The 22,129-nt window shown below is 35.2% G+C and overlaps 1 protein-coding gene across 1 annotated transcript; it reads left to right on the top strand.

The window, feature by feature from the left end:
- Positions 1–19,283: 19,283 nt before the first annotated feature.
- LOC132172021 (probable glycerol-3-phosphate acyltransferase 2) lies at positions 19,284–21,335 on the top strand. Its single transcript, XM_059583442.1, has 2 exons — positions 19,284–20,003; positions 20,318–21,335. Exons 1-2 carry the CDS (start codon positions 19,284–19,286, stop codon positions 21,173–21,175), a joined length of 1,578 nt encoding a protein of 525 aa, XP_059439425.1. The 3' UTR covers positions 21,176–21,335.
- The last annotated feature ends 794 nt before the right edge of the window (positions 21,336–22,129 follow it).

The following is a 22,129-nucleotide window of genomic DNA, read 5'->3' as shown; positions in this document are numbered from 1 at the left end:
ACCCCGATATTCTCCTATTTTTTTTTAATTTTTTTTTTTAATATTTCTCCAGTTCTTTTTTTTTATATATATTAAAAAAAAAAAAATCAATTGTAATTATCGGTTGGTTGGCAAGTGAATAAGATAAGGATTATTTTTGAAATGTGTGTATTTTTTTTTGTCTGAAATCCTGATTACACAGTGCCAGCACTGTAGCTGGAACAGTACCGTTCCAGCTATAGTGCTGGCCCGTTCCGTTCGCAAACAGAGCCGGGGTGAGTGTTGTTATTTGCCAAACAAGGCCTATAATATATTGAATGCATTTTAATGGTGGGTACTCTTCTCGAGTACAACTGATTGATGGGATTCATCTTTCAAGAGTATTGATTTGGTCATTTTTTAATAAGAGGCCATTTGCATGGTTCGACAATAATGTCAAGTTGTACAACGCACAACCTGTCCAAGTGACGGGCTTCTTGCACATGGAGACGATATCTAAAGTGATGTCTTAGTTTTCAAATTTTGAATTATCCCTTCGAGCGGCATCCGGGCTCTACATAAAGGCCTCATTTTATTCAATCCTCATTCCTTTCCATTTACTTCATTGCTTCTCTTTCCATATCAACAATTGTTTCACTGAAATTCCAACCGGTTCCCCACTGCTCCCCTTCAACTTATTATAATGGCATTTTACAATGCATATGCGACAAACCAATAGGCGTTTGAAAGGTTAAGGAATGCGAGTTAGAGTCGTTATGGCAATTTTACTGTCTTTTAGCCTCTGTCACATTGTGGTTGCTCGATAAGCAAATGTAATGGCGAGTTTTTATTTATTTATTTATTAATGTTTCAAGCCTTTTAATTGGGATGATAGGCTGTGCATACAAAGCTTGGTCGATCAAGCTTAAGGATTGATCAACTGGGTTATGTCATCCTAACCACCTACTCGTTGACAAGTGCTCAATTGATTAAGATTATATCTAGGTCAACCGAGACATCATCACTCGCAATGTATGCGAGTCAAATCGAGTCAAATATTGGTAAAAAAAGTTGTTTCACAAAGCTCAATTTGGTCAAGTTATTCCCTCGGTCGATCAAGTCTCATATGGGCCATTGATTTTCCTTGCCAAAATTTGATCTTGACAAGTGTACCCTAACTCGGTCCATCGAGCTTGGCTCTCATTCAATCATCCTTGTGCAAAAAACTTTAATTTTCATTTCATTTTTTGTACTACTTCGTCCTATTGCTATTGGAACCTTCCATACTTATCCTAATATGGATTTTGGTGTATATTTTGTGTGTTTTTCTTGACTAGAGGGTATTTGGACTCATGCTTAGTAAGCTCTTAGTCTGAACCATTTTTTGGCATTGATATTGTATTACATGTCCCACTTGACACGCAAACCCTATCGTAAAGGGGATAAGACCACATATATGCCATATGGTGGGTGTTTTATGTATTGTGATAAATTTATTGATATTATATTGTGCATTTCATCAGCATGATTTCATGTCTTTAAACTGATACATGATTTCTTAAGCACATGCTTTAAACTATATGTCAAATGTGTTGTTTCCAGTTTAATATTATTGTGATATATGTTGTTATGCATAACTTGTCCAAGCCTCACTTTTAATCTCAATGATTTTACGTCGACGATTTCTCAAAAATGCTTCATACACTCAATTATTTTTCTAACGATTACTGCCATCATAAACCAAACTCGCTGCATGGACTAAATTTCATTGGCAATTTACTTACTATGTCATAGACTTATGTGGTTTTTCACTTTTACTTTTCATAGATTAGCAACTATTAGTTCCCGAGGTGAAGACTAGAGGTATTCATGAGAACTGAGGTTGTTGAGCCTAGTCATGTGGAGATATATGTATTATATATGGCAGTTGAAATGGCAACTCAAGTTAATTATCAGTTAACTAATTTGAGGGTGCTATAGTAACTTACTAACTCATCTAGGTAATTGAATAACGTATAATTATGAGGAGAATAAGGCGTTAAAACAAAAGTAAACTAAATGTTCATATCAGCTTTGGTAGAAACTTGGAATGAGCAGTTTAGTGATGTTTATCTCCACCTCTAGTCACAAGAATTTGCTACAAACAAGACCTTCCTTATATGTATCATCATCAACCTCCAGAAATGCTCTCTAATGAGCTGGAGAGGAACCCCATGAGCTTGAATCCAAAAGGGAGCATTCTCTCTAGTTCTATTTCAAAAAGGGCAAGGCCAGGAAGCCAAGGTTTGAGGTGTAAGGGGAGAAAGGGGGAAAGGGAAGGTGATGTGAGGAGGGAGGGGCATGAGAAAAAAAGGATAACAATGCCTTAATATTTTAATGATTTTATTTTCTTGACATTGCAGACCAATACTAATTTGAATTTTGAAATACTCAAAGAAAAATATGGTGGGAAACTATAATTATTTGACAAATATGTATCATATACAATAAATAAATTAAAAAAAGAAAAGGAAACGAGAGGGAAGAAGAAATTCAAAGGCTGGAAAGTGAAAGGTTTGACTTATGTAGTGTCCAAACCCGAAGAAGCTGAGGGCTTCATTGCATTTATTTTCAAAAAACTAATTTCCATAACCCATAGAAACTAATATTTACAAAATAAAATACAATTTTTTTTTTTTATAACACTAAAAACCTTTTTTGTGTAATGAAGCGTTTAAAATGAGAAATGCTACATACTATATAAACATTATACATAAATACCTCACAAAGCTGACTTGATAAAGTTTAGTAGCCAGTGGATATGTGATTTCTTATTTCTTCAATAAGAGCTAATCCAATAACTATTAAACCTCGTCAGTTTTGTAAGATATTTATGAAATAATTGTGTGATATGTAACATTTCTCACTTATTTTATTAAAAATGAATGGAAAAATCACATATATATTTAGTGTAGGGCTAAAAAAAAAAAAAAAAATTGTTCATGGTGTAACATAAAATGATGAATGTCCCCTTTTTTTTTTTTTTTTTTTACATGTCTATCCAAGAGGGAGGAGCAGAGATTCAATCTAGTGACCTCCGTTTTATGAGGCGTGGTCTCCAGCTGATTGAACTACTTCTTAAGAATACATTTGCAAATTTAATGATTAATTTTACAATTATCAGAATTTGGTGATGCATATTTGGCAATTGCTATGATGCCATGCCCCATTTATAAAACAAGACAATAATAGTAATTCACTTTCAATTTTGTTAGGATCCAAAAATTTCCCTCCCAGCTAAAATTTCAAATTATGCCCGTCTGTCTTACACCACCGAAACCTTTCCGCAATCACAACCGTACATGTTGGCGGCACCTCTATCATCCTGCGGCTGTCACTCTCATCCTCTCACCGAACTCAACAAACCTTTCATTACCATATATATATATATATATATATATATATATCCCTACACACAGTCCCCACCAGAAATGTATCCAGCCTGTCCATCCTCTTATTCAACCGTCTAATTACTGGGACCGCACGTGTGGGTCCCACTGTAAAACCTTATAAACTACACCGCCAAGGCAGCTTATCATTCCCCCACTTCACCACCACTATATAAAGCCCCAACTTTTGCAACATGCTGGAAAATATCAAAGAGAGATAAATTTTTTTATTTTTTATTTAAAAAAAGAAAAGAAAAGATCCAGAGAGGAGAGAAAGATGTCGTGGGCAACGTCAGCGTTTCGGTGGTTAGACCTAGAGTGTGTGATCTCGCTCGGCCGGTCGTCGGTTTCGAGGTGGCCGACCTTTGTCTCGTCGCACCTGGCGCCGAGGTGGGCGGCGCGGGGATTGCTCATGAGCTTCTCGTGGATCGTGGACGACGTCGTATGGGGGCTGATCTCGGCGTTCGAGTCCGTGGCCTTGGTCTCCATGCTCTGCTTCTTCTTCCTCTTCTGCGGCTGCACTATCTAGAAGAAGCCTTCTCGAACCCTCTCTCAAAGCTCCAATCGGAGCTGCGACGAGCCTAGAGGTAGATGAGCACGTGACTGTGAGGCGGTCACGTGGATCCTTCTCCGATTTTTGCCTTCATTTGCCTTTTTAATTTAATGTTTTAGCGGTGTATGGTGTTATAGAGGTATTTTCGTCAGTATATGGCGAAAATAATGCGTCTTTGTGCCATTTCGGAATTTTTTTTTTTTTTATAAATATTTTTGTAGTTGTATGCTTTTTCTATGTGAAAATGGTAATTTAAGCTTGAGCTGGAAAGTTCGACCAATTAGATGATTCGTCTGATAATTTTAAAAGGATAAAAATATGGTCAAGATGGTCTTTTGCATTAATCTTAATTTAATTTTTCAAATTATTTAAGTAATTTTTCAAATGTAATGGTGGTAAATTGGTAATAAATGGAAGGTCAAAGGACTTTGGTGAGGTGGAAAGTGCAGAGAGTTCGGGAACGCCGGAATAGTCGGTTATTCAACACAATTCTACAAAGCTCTACTAAATGTCTTTTCTGATGGAATCATCTGGACTTCAATGGGCCGACTGGCCGACCTCACTGCTTTCAACGGGCTTTTCAATTAAAAATTTGAGTTATATTTAAAAATGAGAAATGTTACGTATTAATATTATTATTATTATTATTATTTTGTCATATTTAGGGCGGATGCGTTGGAGGGATTTAAAAGTATGTTTGACATTTAAAAAATTTGTTTTTTATTAAAAGAAAAAAACCGTTTAATATAAAAAATTAAAAATATTTTTAAGGGTTTAAAAAGTTTAATAAATGGCTAAAACGTATTTTTGACAAAAGTTTAAAAATAAAGTTTTTGTCAAAAATTACTTTTTAATTTAAAAATTATATTTTTTAAACACAATTTCAAACATGTACGTAACTAACTTTATCTTATAAATTAACTATTAGATTTAGGATAATGGTAGACTTATGTAGACTTTATATAGGGTTAAATACTAAATATTCCATGGGGTTTGGTAACTTTATTTTTATTCTCTTGAGGTTTCATTTTTATTACAGGACCCCCTGGGGTTTTGATAAAGGATCAAGTTAGTCTATCCGTTAGTTGACCGTTAGAACTGACACGTGGACCAATCAGATGTTGACACGTGCCACCTATTTAATTTTTTTTTTTAAATTAAAAAAAAAAATAAAAAATTGGGGGTAGTCGAGCCACTCCCTTGGCCATTTGGGGGTGGCCGAGGCCATGGGGGTGGCCTGGCCAGGCCACCCCCATCTGGGCGGATAGGGGTGGCTGAGCCACCCCTTGGCAAGCCACCCCCAAATGGCCAAGGGGGTGGCCCAATTTTTTTTTTAAAAAAAAATTTTAAAAAATTAAATAGGTGCCATGTGTCAACATCTAATTGGTCAATGTGTCAGTCATAACAGTCAACTAACGGATGGACTAACTTGGTCCTTTATCAAAACCTCAGGGGAGTCCTGTGATAAAAATAAAACCCCATGGGAGTAAAAATAAAGTTACCAAACCCCAGGGGGTATTTGGTATTTAACCCCTTTATATAAGTCAATAGTAGACCTTACAAATTTACTGATTCATCTATTGAATTTGTACAAAAATATGGGTCAAATATTAAGTTATAGATTAACCATTATAATTGTGGGGTCCATCATTGACTTAAGTGGGGCCTACAGAAATTTATAGATCTAATGATTAATTTGTAAAACAAGATGTGCCAAATATATAGAAAATATTGACTCATAGCATTTTTTTAGTATATTTTCTACAAGAAATGATTGATACTAATATTTTACGCATTTTATCTTACAAATCAACTATTAAGGCTCCGTTTACTTTGACGTAAAATAGTTTCCTTTGTAAAATATTTTCAAGAAGTTCCTAAAAATATTTTCGTCGAAAACATTTTACGGCGTTTACCTTGTACACGGAAAATATATATATATATATTTTAATATCTTTTTTTATATATATTTTTTCCAATAAGGTCCCCGCCAGGACCTGCACGGGACTTGTTCGAGACTCAGCAGGGACCTGCCCGGGACCCCGCCGGAACTTAACCGGGGCTTGTCCGGGACCTTGCTGGGACCTACCTGGGACTTGACCGAGAGCCGCCCGGGACCTGCCCAGGACCCGCCCAAGACCCGTCCGGGACCTACCCGGGACCTGTCGGAGACTTGCCCGGGACCCGCCCTGGACCTGACGGGGACTCGCCGGGGACTTGCCTGGGACCCTGCCTGGACTTGACCGAGACCCGCTCGGGAACTCGTTGGGACTTGACCAGAACCCGCCTGGGACCCACCGAGACTTGACCAGGACCTGCCTAGGACTTACTCGGGACCTCGCCGGGACCTGCCTGGGACTTGCTCGGGACCTCACTGGGTCCCGGGCAAGTCTTGGTTAGGTCGCGGGCAAGTCCCGGGCGGGTCCCAGTCAAGTCCCGGGCAGGTCTCGGTCAAGTCCAGATTAGGTCCCGGGCGGGTCTAGCCGGGGTCCCGGTCAGGTCCCGGGCAGGTCCAGGGCGGGTCCCGGTCAGGTCCAATGCGAGTCCTGGGCGGGTTCCGGTCAAGTCCCGGCGAAGTTCTGGGTGAGTCTTGGCAAGGTCCATCGATTTAAGAATGAGATGCTCATAGTCGGAAAATGGTTTACGATTTTGAAAATCGTAAACTATTTTCCGAAAATTAAAGAAGAATTTTGGTTTAAAGGAAAATATTTTCCGTTGACCACTATTTTATATCGAAGTAAACATCGTAAAATATTAAAATTATTTTCTAAAAACCATTTTACGTCGAAGTAAACGGAGCCTAAATTTGTTTTATTTAAAAAATTTTGAGATTACTAGACCTGTGCATTACAAATCAACCATTCAGAAATGATTGGTCATAAACATTCTCAAAAGAAGAATGTGTGACATGTGTCCTTTCAATTGTGTAAACATGATTTTGACAGGCCCAATTTGAAATTGGATTGGGCCCATGAACATTTTGCTATACAAATCTAAGAGCTTTATATCACACAATTTCTGAATTAATGGTCCTCTAAAGAAATTTATATTGGTTGCCAGGCCCAAAATGTTTATGACCTGTGCACATGTAGTGAATACCAAATAGTTTGTAGTTTGAAACGGTGTCGTTTGGTCATTGATGATAAAGGTTTTATGACAATCAAATACTTTAATACTTATATCGGGTAATTTGGCTAACTAACTAGTTAATTTGTTAGTATATTATATATAACTATAATATAAGTAAACATATTATATACGATAATATATAACTATATTTAACCATATATATAGTAGTTACTATAGTATATACTATGTGACTATTAACTAGTTAATATGGAAGCCCTAGTGATCATATCATATGTAATAATTTAAGCTTTGATTTTTTTTTTTTTTTTTTGACATGTCCACATAAGAGGGGGATGAGGGATTCGAACAACTGAACAAGTAACATCCGCTTCATAAGGCGTAGTCTCCAGCCAATTGAGCTACCCCTTGAGGACATAAGTTTAGATAAAGTGTGGATGAACGATTGACTTGTTTTTATTTAATGTAATGTTCTTTTATTGAATTAATGAAAGCCTGAAGGGTTTCTTAAAAAGGAAAAGGAATATATATATATATATATATATATATATATAGGTTTCGTTTGGTTCACAGAATGTCTAGTTCATTGGAAAATGAATAGCTACTACTAGGAATAGAAGAGTGAAATAAAATAGTTATTTCTATTCCTTAGTTTGGTAATAACACATATGCAAAAATTGAAATTGAATCAAAATTATGAAAAACCCCATATTATGTTTTTTTTTTTTTTTAAACTCATAATAATAATAAAAAAAAACTGAAATAAAATGGGTGCTCAGTTACCCACAGAAGCGGCCGGGGGTGGGTGGCCGACCACCCCAATGGGTGGTCAAGCCACCCACTTTATTTTTCATATTTCATATTTTTTATTTTTTAATTTTGTTTTAAGTTAAATTTTTTTTTAAAAAAAAAAAATTATATGGGTATTTTTGAAAATGTATTTCATTCCTTAAGGATTAACTAAGCTACTCATTTTTTAATGGCTTAGCTAATCTTGTGTGTATGAGATTAATAGTCTCATGAGAATAAACTATTATCAAGAATAATGTGTTACCAAACAAAAGAATAGCTATAACTAGCATTAGCTAGTTTATTCCGCAAACTAAACGGGGCCATAAAGCTTAACAAGCCGAATTAAGTTTATACGAACTATGCTCATAAGCCTAAACCGATTAAGTTTATATGAGTATGCCATGTGTAATTAGGGACGGAACTAGGATTTCTCATCTGAAGGGACCAAAGTATGAATGATGGGTCAAACCAGCCTATTTTTAATAGGGATCAAACCTAATTTTTAAGCCTAAAATACATAGAGATTCAACTTTATAAAAGAAAAATTAAAAACCTAGGGCTACAGCGGCCCCGGCCCCCTCCTGTCTACTAATTGTTCTATTGGTGTGTGTAATAATTGAATCTAACTTTGTTTTCATGCTTGACTCAATTATTGAATGAACTGAAACTGAATCCAACCTATCCAAAATGAGTTCAAACTTAAAGGCGTGGTCAGCCACATTTTCAATAATGGGAGTTGCAGTTAGTTCTGGTTAGCATGGACTGTCAGCATGAACTTCTTGACTCTCATTTTCCTTCTGGGGGTGTCCCTCATGAGCCATAATTGTGTGTCAGGTACACACCTTGCTGTGGATATGTTGGCGAAGAAGATGGACAGAGACCCTTCGTGGAGGTAGTTGAATGTTGCAATATTGGATGGATATGTATCATTAGCTGCATATCTTCTGGAGATGCTCTTGATCCCATGATGCATGCATGCATGAATGTCTGTCTGTGTCATCCACCATATCCAGAGTAGACTATATCACCTAAAAGGCCAACACCCAAAAGCTCAGAATGATCATTGTTTTTCTATAAGTGCCACGTACACATAATCTTATCTCCCACATTTATGTTTGTTTATAATTCTCCGTTGAATTGTTATTTTCACACCTAAAAGGCCAACACCCAAAAGCTCAGAATGATCATTGTTTCTCTATAAGTGCCACGTACACATAATCGTATCTCCAACATTTATGTTTGTTTATAATTCTCTGTTGAATTGCCATTTATTCTAAAAATTTAAGTTCTTTTCACACGTAAAATTTTTAATTGAAAGTTACATGACATATACTACCAAAAAAAAAAAAATATAGAGCAATAGCCGTCATTTAGTAAACGACGTTAATTAATGGACAAAAAACTGGCGAGAAATGGTTCTTGTCCTTTTTTTGTCGTCTTTTGAAATAGGTAGCAATTCCCGTGGTGGAGAAAAAATTAATTATCGTCCTAGCCTTTACCATCAAACGACGAGCATTGTTGTTGTATGATGTAAATCATTTTTATGTCGTTTAGAAATGACGTGAATTTTTTAACATCGTTTTTAAACGACCTAATTTAACCTATTTTTGAAATGAAGTACATATGCATACTTTGCCTGGCCTCCTTCGATGGAGGAAGCGCCAACACTTGCCAGACTCGTCCTCAAAGTTGAGCAACATGCCCGAGTCACCACCGAGCAAGAAGTACTTCTCGGCGTGTTGTTTCAAGATCACAAGGTGGTTGAGCTTTCCACATCGCTAGGGGTCATTTCATCGGGTTGATGTTCTTCCAACTCAAGGGTTGCATCTTGGATTCATCATCATCATCATCAGCATCATGATCTGAAGATCTCTTTTTTTAGATGAGTAGATTTCACAACAATTAATGTAAAAGATAAAAAGTTGTGATGACCAAGCAATTTTGAAGACAATTGGAGATGTTGGACTAACCACGTACCTTGTTTGTCTTTTCCATGTGAATCCTACCTATGATCACAGTGATCCCATGTATCTGCCCAGCAAGACAACCACCATTGTCACAAGCATCATGAGGCCACCATTTGCAAGGTTCTGTAAATATCTGTTAATCTTGAAGCAGCAGTTGACAAAAAGAAGAAAAAAAAGAAAAAGAAAAAAAAAGTATTAGTAGCTTAATTCATAATTAGGCTAATCAAAATTTGGATCTGATTCAAAATTCAGCACACATTATATCATATCATATTGCCTTATGAAGTGTCATCCATTGTTCAATGTTGCATACTATTACTGAGAAATCATTTGAAAAAGGAAAAAAATAAAAAATAAAAAAGAACTTGCTATGTCTAAGAGAAATTCAATCCAATACAGATACTTAATTGGTACGAGTTATTAAAGTATTTAGTTAAATTATTAAATTTATCTTTTCTTATAATTTAAGTGTTTAGGACCGGCGGTAAAGTGGGTAACAGTTGAGCGTCAATGCTTAACTTGTTTTTTTGTTCATTTATTTATTTATTTAAGCATAGACTTTAAGAGAAATGCAATTGAAAATTCAAAACATAAATTTTCTCTTTAACACATGAAGAAATAGGCCTTTGGTTATCCGGAAATAATGTCTCTTGTATGTTGAAAAATCATGCTCTAAAATGCCTTCAATTAAATTTGACATGGTAAATATCAGAACTAGAAAATGTTCAAGAAATACGAAGTTGTAGCATTTTAAGTCAGATTTCCAACTTCATTAAATTTGCCTTCATCATTTGTCGAAATCAAAAGATATGGTCATTTTAGTCCAACTAGGTCTAAATTGAACATTATACACAAACTTGATTTATCATGTCTTAGATCAACTTTTGTATCGACGTAATCCACTTAAAACTGACAACTAAACATGTTCTGACATTGAATTTGCCAACACTAAAAACCTAATATAAAAGAACCCGACAGGATTTAGAGTAGTCACCCAATGTATAGCTTCTAACTAGGGTTAGGGCGGGATACAAGGAAATAAATTAGAGTTTTAATGAAACCTTTGTAAAAATTGAGAAATTTCATGATATAATTGTAGGATCTGAAAGTGTACCCAAGTGGAAGTGTAAAAAGGAATGAAGCACACGGGTAATTAAGTGAACCCTTTTCGGAGCTAGTAAAAGTTTTATTACATGAATTGTACCAAAAAAAAAAATGGTACTTTCCTAAGGCATGAAACTAAACTATTTTTAAAATGTGATATGAGCTCTAGGTTTATTTACTATTTTCATGAAATATTTTATCATAAAGTTGCACGATATTTTCTTCTTCTTCTTATTATTATTATAGTAAGAGACAAAAAGGCACATGCTCACGTTTAGTATTAAACGTTATGAAATGTTATGACATGAATAGTTATGAAAGTTTATGAAATGTCATGAAAAGTTTATGAAAGATAATGTGTGAGCATGGATATCATTTTATTTTTCCGCCCCTCTAACTTCTTGTAGCATTACTCATGTATATTATGTTTGTATTATGTTGCGTAGTCGAGGATTGGCATGATTTTTTTTTTTTTTTTTTTACATGTTTGCACAAGAGGGGGAGTGAAATTTGAACTAATGACCTCTGCTTCATGAGACGTAATCTCTATCTGATTGAGCTACCCCTTAGGACAAGATTAAAATGATTAAAGTTTAAGTAAGTAGGTTAGTAGCAGGGGCGGATCCACATTCAACGTCAATTTTTTTTTTTTTTCATCCCCTTTTATTAGGGCTTAAAAAATTTAAATGAATGATAAGGTTAGGCAGGCAATATTTTTATATTTTAAAATTTAAAATTTAAAATTTAAAATTTACTACTTCAAATTTAAGGAAGAGAAAACCTTGAATCAGGATGGTCCTTAAAAGGCCACTTTTACAACCTCCACTCACAAGCTAACACCTAAGCAAACACAAAACAAATTCATAAAAATATCATACACCCACACACACAATATTTTGAACTCAAAAGAGCTGGGTGGCGGGTCACTCCAAACCCGTGGGGCGAGTCACGGCCAGACTCGTGGGTTTGGCCGTTGAGTCATCTTCTTCGGCCCCGGAGCCACTTTTTCCGGCCTTTAGGATGATAAAATCTTTAAAAGGTTCACTTTTCATCTCTACGTTTTAGTTTTAAATTTAAAAACAAGTTTTGAGACATTAGAAACAGGTTTTGAGGCATTAAAATCGGGTTTTGAGGCAGGTCATGACGGTTTCATGTAGTTTTGAGGCGGTTCACGGCGAGACCCACATTGTGGGTCTGCATGGCGTCGTGGGTCTGGCCAGTCTAGCGAGACCCACGGCGTGGGTCTCGCCAGACCCAAGGTTGGGTCCGGAGGCAAGGGGTTTTTGGTCTTTTTCGCAATTTGATTTGGTGTTTTTTTCTCACTTTAATTTTTTGCAATTTTTTTGAGATGATGATGTGTCAAAAGGGGATTGGAGGCTGCAAAATGCCCCTTTTGTAGATGGTCCGGCCCAAGGGGCTCTCTTTAAGGAATTAATTTCATTTCTTAATTTATAGTCTAAAGAATAACAAAATATAATGAGTGTTGTAATTTGACTTCCCTACCTTCAACACAGGTGAGGTATGTGTTGTACATAAAACAAATGTAAATAACACTACAAACTTGAATTTAAACATTTACATTTGAATGTAGATGATATGATCATCATCTATACGTGGAGTAGATTTATCCTTATTTGATGGTTGATTCACATTTGAATTCGTTTAGCTTGTTTTGGTTGAGATGGAATATCCTTCGGAGTTTAGTAAATTAATTTTATCTAATTTAATTCCTTGCCCTTTTTTTTCCTTCTTCTAAAGACTATAAGTACATACGTTGTTGCCTACCAACAGAATTTTTTTTTTTTTTTTTTGTCATTGAAAATCATCCAACTTAATTCCATACTTGTTTTTTTTGTTTTGTTTTTTTTCTCCTTCTAAAAATATAAACAACTGAGTTGTGTTGATAATAAGCACAGTCCCATAAAGCTAAACTACTCTCGGTGGTCAAATGACTCAAAAGTTCAACCCCTCATTATTATCACCGCTCATGTTCATGTCGTCCCCCAAAATAACTAATCCTAGTTCCGCCCTGATCTTGGTGGCGGCTTTTTGGGGGTTTGATCATCGAATTTTTGTGGTGTTTGTAGAAGAGTTAGGGAGTCCAAGAAAGGTTGGGTCTTGAAGAAGAAGAAGAAGAAGAAGAAGAAAAAAAAAAAAAAAAAAGGTACCTACAACGTTGTACAACGCCTTGGGCAAAAAGACAGTTTACATTTAAACAACTCTAATTGTACGACCTTTTTAACAAACGACGTAAAACACCCCATGTTAGCGTCTTTGTTCTAAAATGACCCACTTTTTATGGGGAAACATGGTAGGTGGAGCGGATACAAATAAGGTAATTAATGTAATAGGTTGAGTGAATACAAATAATGTAACCAAATTATAAGATTCCATTACAATCACACATAAATATAAACAGTCAAAGGAAAAATACCCACCTAAAATTAATAGAGAATCCCATATCCTAACATTGTGCACCAAACTTTGCCTCATATGATGATTTCATTATCATTCCCATGTAAATCCAGGTTTCCATATGAACACCCATATATGGTCATTAAACTTGATCTCAACATCCACCAAACTGATATCACCTACGAGAATTGACATTTTATGTGCAATATATACAAGAAGTATCGAGAATGTGATTACATCCACAATTTTTTATTTTTGGAATTTGGACAAAAAGTTTGACATGTCAACTTAAAATATTCAGATAATTCTCATTTCACTTTCATATATATATATATATATATATATCAATTTAGAAGGGTCTAGTACTCATCTAATTTCATTCTTGTTATTAGTCTTCATCCACTCATTTATTTATTTAATGCAAATAAATAAGGACAAAATTTTCTCCCAACTTATTTAACTTTTTTAAAGAATATAACTTTCACATGCATTTCAATCAAATTAACAAAACATGCGACTCCATATATAAAAAAAAAGAACGAGATTCTTACATTCATTATAAAAAATGCAGGTGAAAACCACACGCTTTAAATATTGATATAAATTTAATAGAAGGGATTAAAATCTTTGTCCTTATTTATTTAAGTGTTATATATTTGATATCCTACATCTACTTAATAAAGTTGATTGGCTCAGACTTTACAGCTAGTAAACTAATTAACTAATATGTGTTTTTATTTGGCCAAAAAAAGGACTGAGTGTGCTTCATTAATCGGTGTCTAACTCTTGGTCCATATATTACATACATATTATGAGTTTGTATCTATTTGAATTTAAGGGTTAGAAAAGTTGACAATTAAGGATATGAATGTTGACCATGGGACCAATAAGTCATTTTCGTCATTTTTTCACACTTTTGAATAGTTGGGTTTATTGTTTTTCTATCTGTGTTGTTTTTTTTGGTTCTTTCTGTATTTGCTGCTGTTGTTGTGGTTTTTGCTTGTGTTTGGTACTTTGTGGGTGCTGTTCTTGGGGATTCACTCAAACTTTTCCCTTTGAGTGTGCCGCCAATCTCCTCCGCGCCTTTTTTACCGCCTACTGTTCACTGCTGAGCCTTTTCCTGCATTTCCACCGCAACGAGCTTCCAACGCCTCCTTCCGTTTTCAGTTTTTCGGCTAGTGCGCGATCGGCTTTTCTTTCGGCTGCTGTCATCCGCGAAGCGTGTGCTATTTTCTGTTTTGTTTATTTCCTTGTATTGTTGGCTTCCTTTGGTTGTATTTTCGTTTTTTTTCCCTATAATTGTTCTTTTCCTTCCTGTTTTATTTCCTTGTTCGTTTTTATTTTTCTATTGGTTGTTTGTAATAAGACTCTGTCCTCCCTCTCCCTCGATCTGCCACCTTTGGGTTATTAGCTTTGGTTCAAACCTTTAGGTTGTGGATGTGAACGTTATCTTGGCTTTCGGGTTAAAGAGAATGAGTTTCGGCATGGGAGTTCTCTGCTCTCGCCGAGGAATAAGAGCTACCTATGCATTTGTATGAGTCTGTTTGGTATAGATTTATTATTTAAACTGATGTCTAGTCATGGGTTAGTGGATTGTTAGATTTTGGATTGTAATACGTCATCTTTGACGCTTGTAACCTTGTAGTTTCGGCTATAGTTGCTTCAGAGCTTCGCTCTACAGTGTTTGAGCTTTATGCTCATGTTATCAATGAATGAGACTATATGTTTTCCTTTCAACCCCAAAAAAAAAAAAAAAATGTCAGCTAACATCTCCTCCAAGTAAGACCAATGAAATTGTACCGCGTGTACAAACAAATCATGTCATCATGTATAAAAAAAATAAATAAATAGAGAAAAGAAAAGAAAGGATGGGGGAAAAGCAACCCCTCCCCCCTTTTTGTTTTGTTTTGTTTTTTTTTTTTGTTTTTCAAATCGAACATCGTGGCATGATGACATGGCTTTTGATACACGAAACATGATTTCATCGGTCTTAGTGTCTTACCGAATAATATGATAATTAGCACATGTGCTGTATGGAAATGACCTATTTGTCACGTGGTCAAAATTAATATCCTTAATTGCCAAAATTAGAAATCCAGATCCTTATTTATCATAGGGTTAAAGCTTAGAAGTGTTTTTACTATATAGTTCTTTGTTTGAGATTTGAAACCTGTTATTGACATTTTATGCTTCTTTAATATGTGGGGGAAAATAGGCTTTAATCCAAGTTGTACCTTTTTTCAATTTTGTTTTCAAGCTTTTTTAAAAAGTGTCAATCGACCAATATTCTCGAAGTTTTAACTGTTGGCAAGTTTGTTCACCCGTTAGTCATTTTTGTCTTATTCGACGAAAAATTACCCATGTGCGATGCATGTGGGGTTTTAGGGATGAAGTCCGCAATCACACTCCTAAAATACAATTATTTTTTTTAAAAAAAATCTTAATGATAATTTTAAATGTATTCATTTGAGAGTATGAAAGTGTAAGTAGCATTTCTCATATATATATATATATATATATATATATATGCGCATTTTTTTTTTAATTTTTAATTTTTAATTTTTGAATGTTAGGTTGGTGAAGACGAAACTAGTTTCATTAAGCAATATGCTTTGCTTTAAGAATAATCTCTCTTAACAATTAGTGTTATGAACAATTTTATTTTATTTCATGTAAATTTTTTAGATTTAAAAGTTAAAAAAAAAAAAATTAAAAACAACGATGCACATGTTCTATGTTAAGCTATAATTTTTGTACTCGATTTTAAAGATTTTTTGTTTTGTTTTTTTGATTATATGCTTTTCTAATAATATTTTGTTGACTTGACCCATCAACTTAGTCGGGCCAATAGCAATTGAGTAATGATTCAGGGCACGCTCGCGCGCATGAAGATTTTTTTTTAATAATTAAAATATTAAAAAAATAAATTTTGGCTGGGCATGCATAAACTGTTCATGCACACCAGCGTGCCCTTTATCTTTACTCATAGCAATTACTCTTTTTAGGAAAAGGAGAGGATTTCTTTTATTGATTGATTGACTTGTATTTTGTTTTTCATAGCCAAAGATGGAGGATAGTCTTTGAGAAAGATTATCTTAATTTTACGTGAAAGTGATATTTTAATGTATTAGAGTTTTGGGATTTTAGTATTTTTAAAATTTTATTTATTTATTTATTATTCTATATTCCATCTTTGGTAATGAATTTCTTCATGATAATTATGTTTATTCTGAATATTTTTTTTTTTGAATTTCATATTACTTTTTTTGAGATCATTTTGTGAACATCTAACGCAAGACTGAATGTATAATTAATGATACCTAATTCAAATGGAGAAGTGCTAAAGAGCCAAGCAAATAAACTTAAAAAAAATTTCTAAATTGACGTAGCAGACTTTGAGTGGCAACAAGGGAGAGAGAATTACATTTTTTTAATTTAAAAATCCTTACCACGTCAATTTGAAAAATTTTCTTGGTTCATTTATTTGACTCTTTAGCAATTCTCATTCACATAAAGACAAAAAAAAAGAAAAAAAAAAGAAAAAAGAAAAAGATAAATATTGAAACCTAACATCGAGCTTAATTTGAAGACCATAGAATAATTATTTATTTATTGTAATTGGAACTTAATGTGGGATACCCAATCCCCTTCACAACGAGATTTCGGTGACCCTTTTCCATCCAGAACATGTAATTATTAAATAAATATATTAGGAAATTGCCTAGTCTTAATAGTTGGTTACATCTAATTAGTAATTGCATAAACCTAACTCTTTCCACCAAATTTTGAGATGTGACATTTATAATCCCTCAGTTAGCATTTGGCATTAAAGTGAATGAAAAAAATTTCACGTACACATGTATTTTTTATTTTTTATTTCAACCTAACTTCATAAAATGCGAATAAAAAAAAAAAAACTATATATACGGATGGTCAAACCACCATTCAACCATGAGGCCATGAGGGTGGTTCAGCCACCCCCTTATCGGTTGGGTCAGTGGTGGAATCAAGAATTTATTCTTGCAGTAAGGGTGTAAATAAAATAATAAAATATAGTGATAATTTTTTTTGTTCTCTTTATATATTATATTTTTATTATAATATGGTAAATACAGTTAAAAATATAAATTATAACACAATATGTGTATCACAAAAAGCATATTTATGAGACTTCATAAATATATGTCAAATTGATATATCAGTTAACATGTAGGCACTAGTACAAAAATAAAGAAAAATACAAAATGTCTAAAATTGCATTCAACGTGATCTTAGAGAAATAAAATCATCAAATATCAAATCTGAATTAAAGCTTTCGAAAATTACTCTTTCAATATAGACAAGTAAATTATCTGCAAGAAACTCATTCTCCATTTTGTTACGAAGTCTTGTTTAACAATCTACAAAGCTAAGAATGCTCGTTCGGTAGTTGATGAACAAAAAATTTAGAATGAGATGTATGCAAAACCATAAATTTAAAAGACTTAAAGTTTTCCTTCTTGTTAATATCTTGATGTGATCATGGGAAAACCCAAACAATAGGAGTAGGGGGCACTGGGGTAGGCAACAGCGGCAAGTGAATAAAAGAGAGAGAGGTTTTTTTTTTTTTTTTTTTTTAGGTTAGGACTTTGGAGGGGCTGGGCTATGGGCTGTGCTAATTTGGAGGGGCTAGGCTATGGGCTGGTCAATATTTGAAATAAAAATATAGGATTTTTTATTTTTATTTTTTTAAAATAAAAATAAAGCAGGGGTGTCCTTGTGAGTAGATCCGCCCCAGGGTTTGGTGGTGGTTTGGCTATCTTTGAAATAGAATAAGGATGGCTGAACACTTTGTGATACACCACCCTCGAAACTCAAATGCGGGGTAGTTCAACTATCTCTAAACACAACAGGGGGTGACCAAACCATCTCCACAAAACACACAGAGAGGTTGTGAGGGTGGTTTAGCCGCTCTCCAACTAGTCAAGACAAGGGGTGACCAAACCAGCCACCATTTGTTTTTAATTATTTTTAGGATTTTTTTTTTTTTCTTAGAAAGTTCAAGTCAAAAAATTTCAGGTGTAGCACATTTACAATATTTTCCGTTATTTTAACGCCAAATGCTAATGGCAAGTGCAACATATAATGGCGTGGTAGTTAAAAAAGATAAGTGTCATAGTTTAGGGTCCAAAAAGCAACTTCAGGAGCTACAAACTACTTACCAAACCCTAAGGGAATGATCTGAAACCACCACCCATGTTAGGTGGAACTTCAAGCTAACCATGCCTACACTACATATGGTGCCTATAAACATGCCAATTAGGTGAATTTGATAAGACATCTCTCCCACGTATGTCCCTACTCGAATTGGAAACATGTTTAGCATGAGTCTTAGTTGCGATTGAGACTTTGTCAAGATCAATTTACTATGGAAAAATACCATACGCTCTCATTCTCATATTGTTAAGCGCCATAGTAGTAAAAATTACTATTAGATTTAGATCTAATGATTATTTTCACTGCTAAGTGAGAGAGTGTGCACTCAAAAGTGTGTGTAGCATTTCTCGTACGGAGAAATGAGAGGTTTGAATTCAGAACCTTAACTTTGATATGATATTAAATAATTATTTATTTCAAAAGTTTAAGTGAATAAGTAATGATAAATTTAATTATTTAATTAATATTATGTTAACATGCATATTGTTGAGGAGAGAAACACCAAGGGGAGTCAACAAGAGTAAATTAATATATATATTAGGACACCACTTCTAGCTCAAAAATTTAAGCTAATGAGCTTAGGTCCACATATGTATATTAACTACTCACAAGTGTATACATAACATATATGGTTAAATGTGTTAAAATATGTAGATCACACCACATAATGTAGGTGTTACCTATGTTATTTTGTCTAGTGTTGAACATTTTTCTCACTATTTACTAACAAATGAAGGCTCTATAAAAAGCTCATCAATGTTGTTAAACGATAAGCACCAGGAAATGGCTGGAGAAATTTTCAATCTGAAAGCTCTTTTCTTCCTGTTCAAACATTTGCTCAGAAGAACAGGGAACCAACTCAATCTCCAGGGGAAGCTTAGTAATGTCCACATATCCCACTTGAATTTTCAGAAGTACTCTTATCTTGCCAATAGATGGGAGGAGCTTCAAAACCAGCCTTTGTTATTTCATGTGGAGGGAGCACTTTTGAAATCATCATCTCTCTTTCCTTACTTCATGCTGGTGGCCTTTGAAGCTGGAGGGCCCATAAGAGCTCTTATTCTGTTTCTTTTGTATCCTTTTGTAAAATTGTTTAGTTTGGTAGATGAAGAGCTGGGGCTGAAGATTCTGGTTTTTGTATGTTTTGTGGGGATTAGAAAGGACAGTTTTAGAGCTGGAAGAGCTGTGTTGCCGAAGTTTTTCTTAGAGGATGTTGGGTATGAATGCTTTGATCTTGTGATGAGATGTGGGAGAAGAGTAGGAGTCACTAATTTGCCTAGTGTAATGGTGGATGATTTTCTGAGAGAATACATGGGAGTTGAGGCTGTTTTGGGGAGAGAGTTGAAGGTAGTTTATGGGTTTTTTGTGGGTTTGATGGAGGAAAAGAAGCCAGCTAAGATCGTTTTGAACGAGATCTTTGGGGAAGAAAAAGGTGGTGCTAATGTGGTGGGTATTGGTTGCTATAAGATGCCTCTTGAAGACCAACTTTTTTCTCATTGCAAGGTTGAAATCCCACCTCTCTGTCTCTCTTCGCGTGTGTGTTTTTTTTAATAACTGGTTCGCCCTGACTAGATTTCATGACACTGTGCAAAGGCAAAGCGTCATTTCATACAAGTCGGGTAAAGCTCAAGCTTTCACCAGCGAACATGACCCTAAAAAATTGTTTAGGGAGGTCAAACTTTAGATATGATACTTCATGAGACAATTGGGCCAAATGACTTACCATCCGAACCAACCCCTTAGATTTGTGTGTGTGTGTGTTTGCATGTGTGTGTGTTTCTAACAACCATTTCAGTAATTTGTGTTGCACCATGCAGGTAATTTGCTTGGTAAGTGAGGCTGAGAAGAAGAATTGGCAAGTCCTTCCAAGGGAGAAATATCCAAAGCCATTGATCTTCCATGATGGAAGATTGGCTTTTCGGCCAACTCCACTTGCCTTTTTAGTCATGTTAATGTGGGCACCATTAGGCTTTTTCCTTTTCATGATCAGAGCCACTGTTGCAATTCTCCTCCCTTATAAGATATCTGTCCCAATCTTTGCCTTAATTGGGTTGAGAGGAACTCTCTCAAGGCCAAGCTCCTCTAATGAAGAAAAATCAAGGGGCATACTTTATGTCTGCAACCACAGAACTCTGCTGGATCCAATCTATGTTTCAATTGCTCTCATGAAACCAGTTTCTGCAGCCATATACAGCGTAAGCACGATTACCGAGAGGTTCGCACCAATCAAGACAATTCGATTAACAAGAAACAAGGAGGAAGATTCAAAGAAGATGGAGGAGCAGCTGAGCCAAGGGAGCCTTGTGGTTTGTCCAGAAGGAACCACTTGCAGGGAGCCTTATCTGCTTCGTTTTAGTCCTCTGTTTGCAGAGACAACTGATGAGATAGTTCCCATTGCCGTGGATATTCAGACCAGTATGTTCTATGGAACAACGGCTAGTGGTCTTAAATTCTTAGACCCTGTATTCCTGCTCATGAATCCAACTACCCACTACAGCATCAACATTCTTGAGAAGTTATCAAGAGGTTTTACATGTGGGGTTGGAGGAAAATCCAAGTTTGAAGTAGCCAATTATTTGCAGGCAATGATTGCTGAAGCCTTGGGATTTGAGTGCACCAATTTTACAAGGAAAGACAAGTACATGATCTTGGCAGGCAATGAAGGGAAAATATAGTTGGCAAGGACAACCGGTTAGCATTTGTCTATGATTGTTCTTGATGATTAATATTTTCTGTTATTATTCGAAGATCATTCCAAAAGAAGAACTCGATCTCACAGAATTCTATATCAGTGCCTTATTATCTATGAGAAACACTTTAAATTTTCTGTTTCAACACTTGGATTTACTTCTCTCTCTCTGCTTTCCCTTTGTATAAAATGAAATGAGGTCTTGTTTTATTTTTTAATGACGTTGAATCATTCAAGGCAAGACCACTTCGTAACCCATTACTGTAGGGTAAACTCCAGATACACCACCTCGCTCGCAAGAGCCGTATATCGAGATCATCAACCAAACAAGTCGATCATTCAAGGTAATTTTCGGGGGCAAAAATGAAGTCTTACTATCTATGAGAAACTCTTTTAACATTTGCTGTTTCTACACTTGGAGGTACTTCTGTCTATATATCTCCTTTATGTAATACTCTTTTAAAGGCGTTTTGAAGGTTGGTAGAAACCAAAAATGTTTGTATTACATTTTCGTCACCAAAAATCTTTCAAATAAGATGCTTGTAACTTACCACTTTCATAACTTTGCTGTTGACCATCACAAGTTATTTCTTTCCAACAGATCCCTCTCTTCCATTGAGGGTGGCCACACCGCCACTTTAATATATATTTTTTAAAATAATAAGTTAATGATGTAGGAGAATCCGCCGATGCAGAGTTATCAGATATTGAATTAATGTTGCTAGAATATTATCTTGACAAAGAATATGAGCGCAAGAATTAGCAGAATTAAGTGTAATTGGGGCAATATCGCACCATGTGCAGTAAATTAGGTATAACTTTGACTACAAGTATCGAAATCACACATAATTCTCCCGTTTATAAAGCTCTTTTTGGAGCGTAAGTCATTGGCATCAGGTTATACTCAGCGAGTGTTGTTTTCGGGCTAAAAATCTACAGT

This window comes from Corylus avellana, chromosome ca2, assembly GCF_901000735.1.
Source record: "Corylus avellana chromosome ca2, CavTom2PMs-1.0".
NCBI lineage: Eukaryota > Viridiplantae > Streptophyta > Magnoliopsida > Fagales > Betulaceae > Corylus > Corylus avellana.
This window is presented reverse-complemented; position numbering and strand designations above follow the sequence as displayed.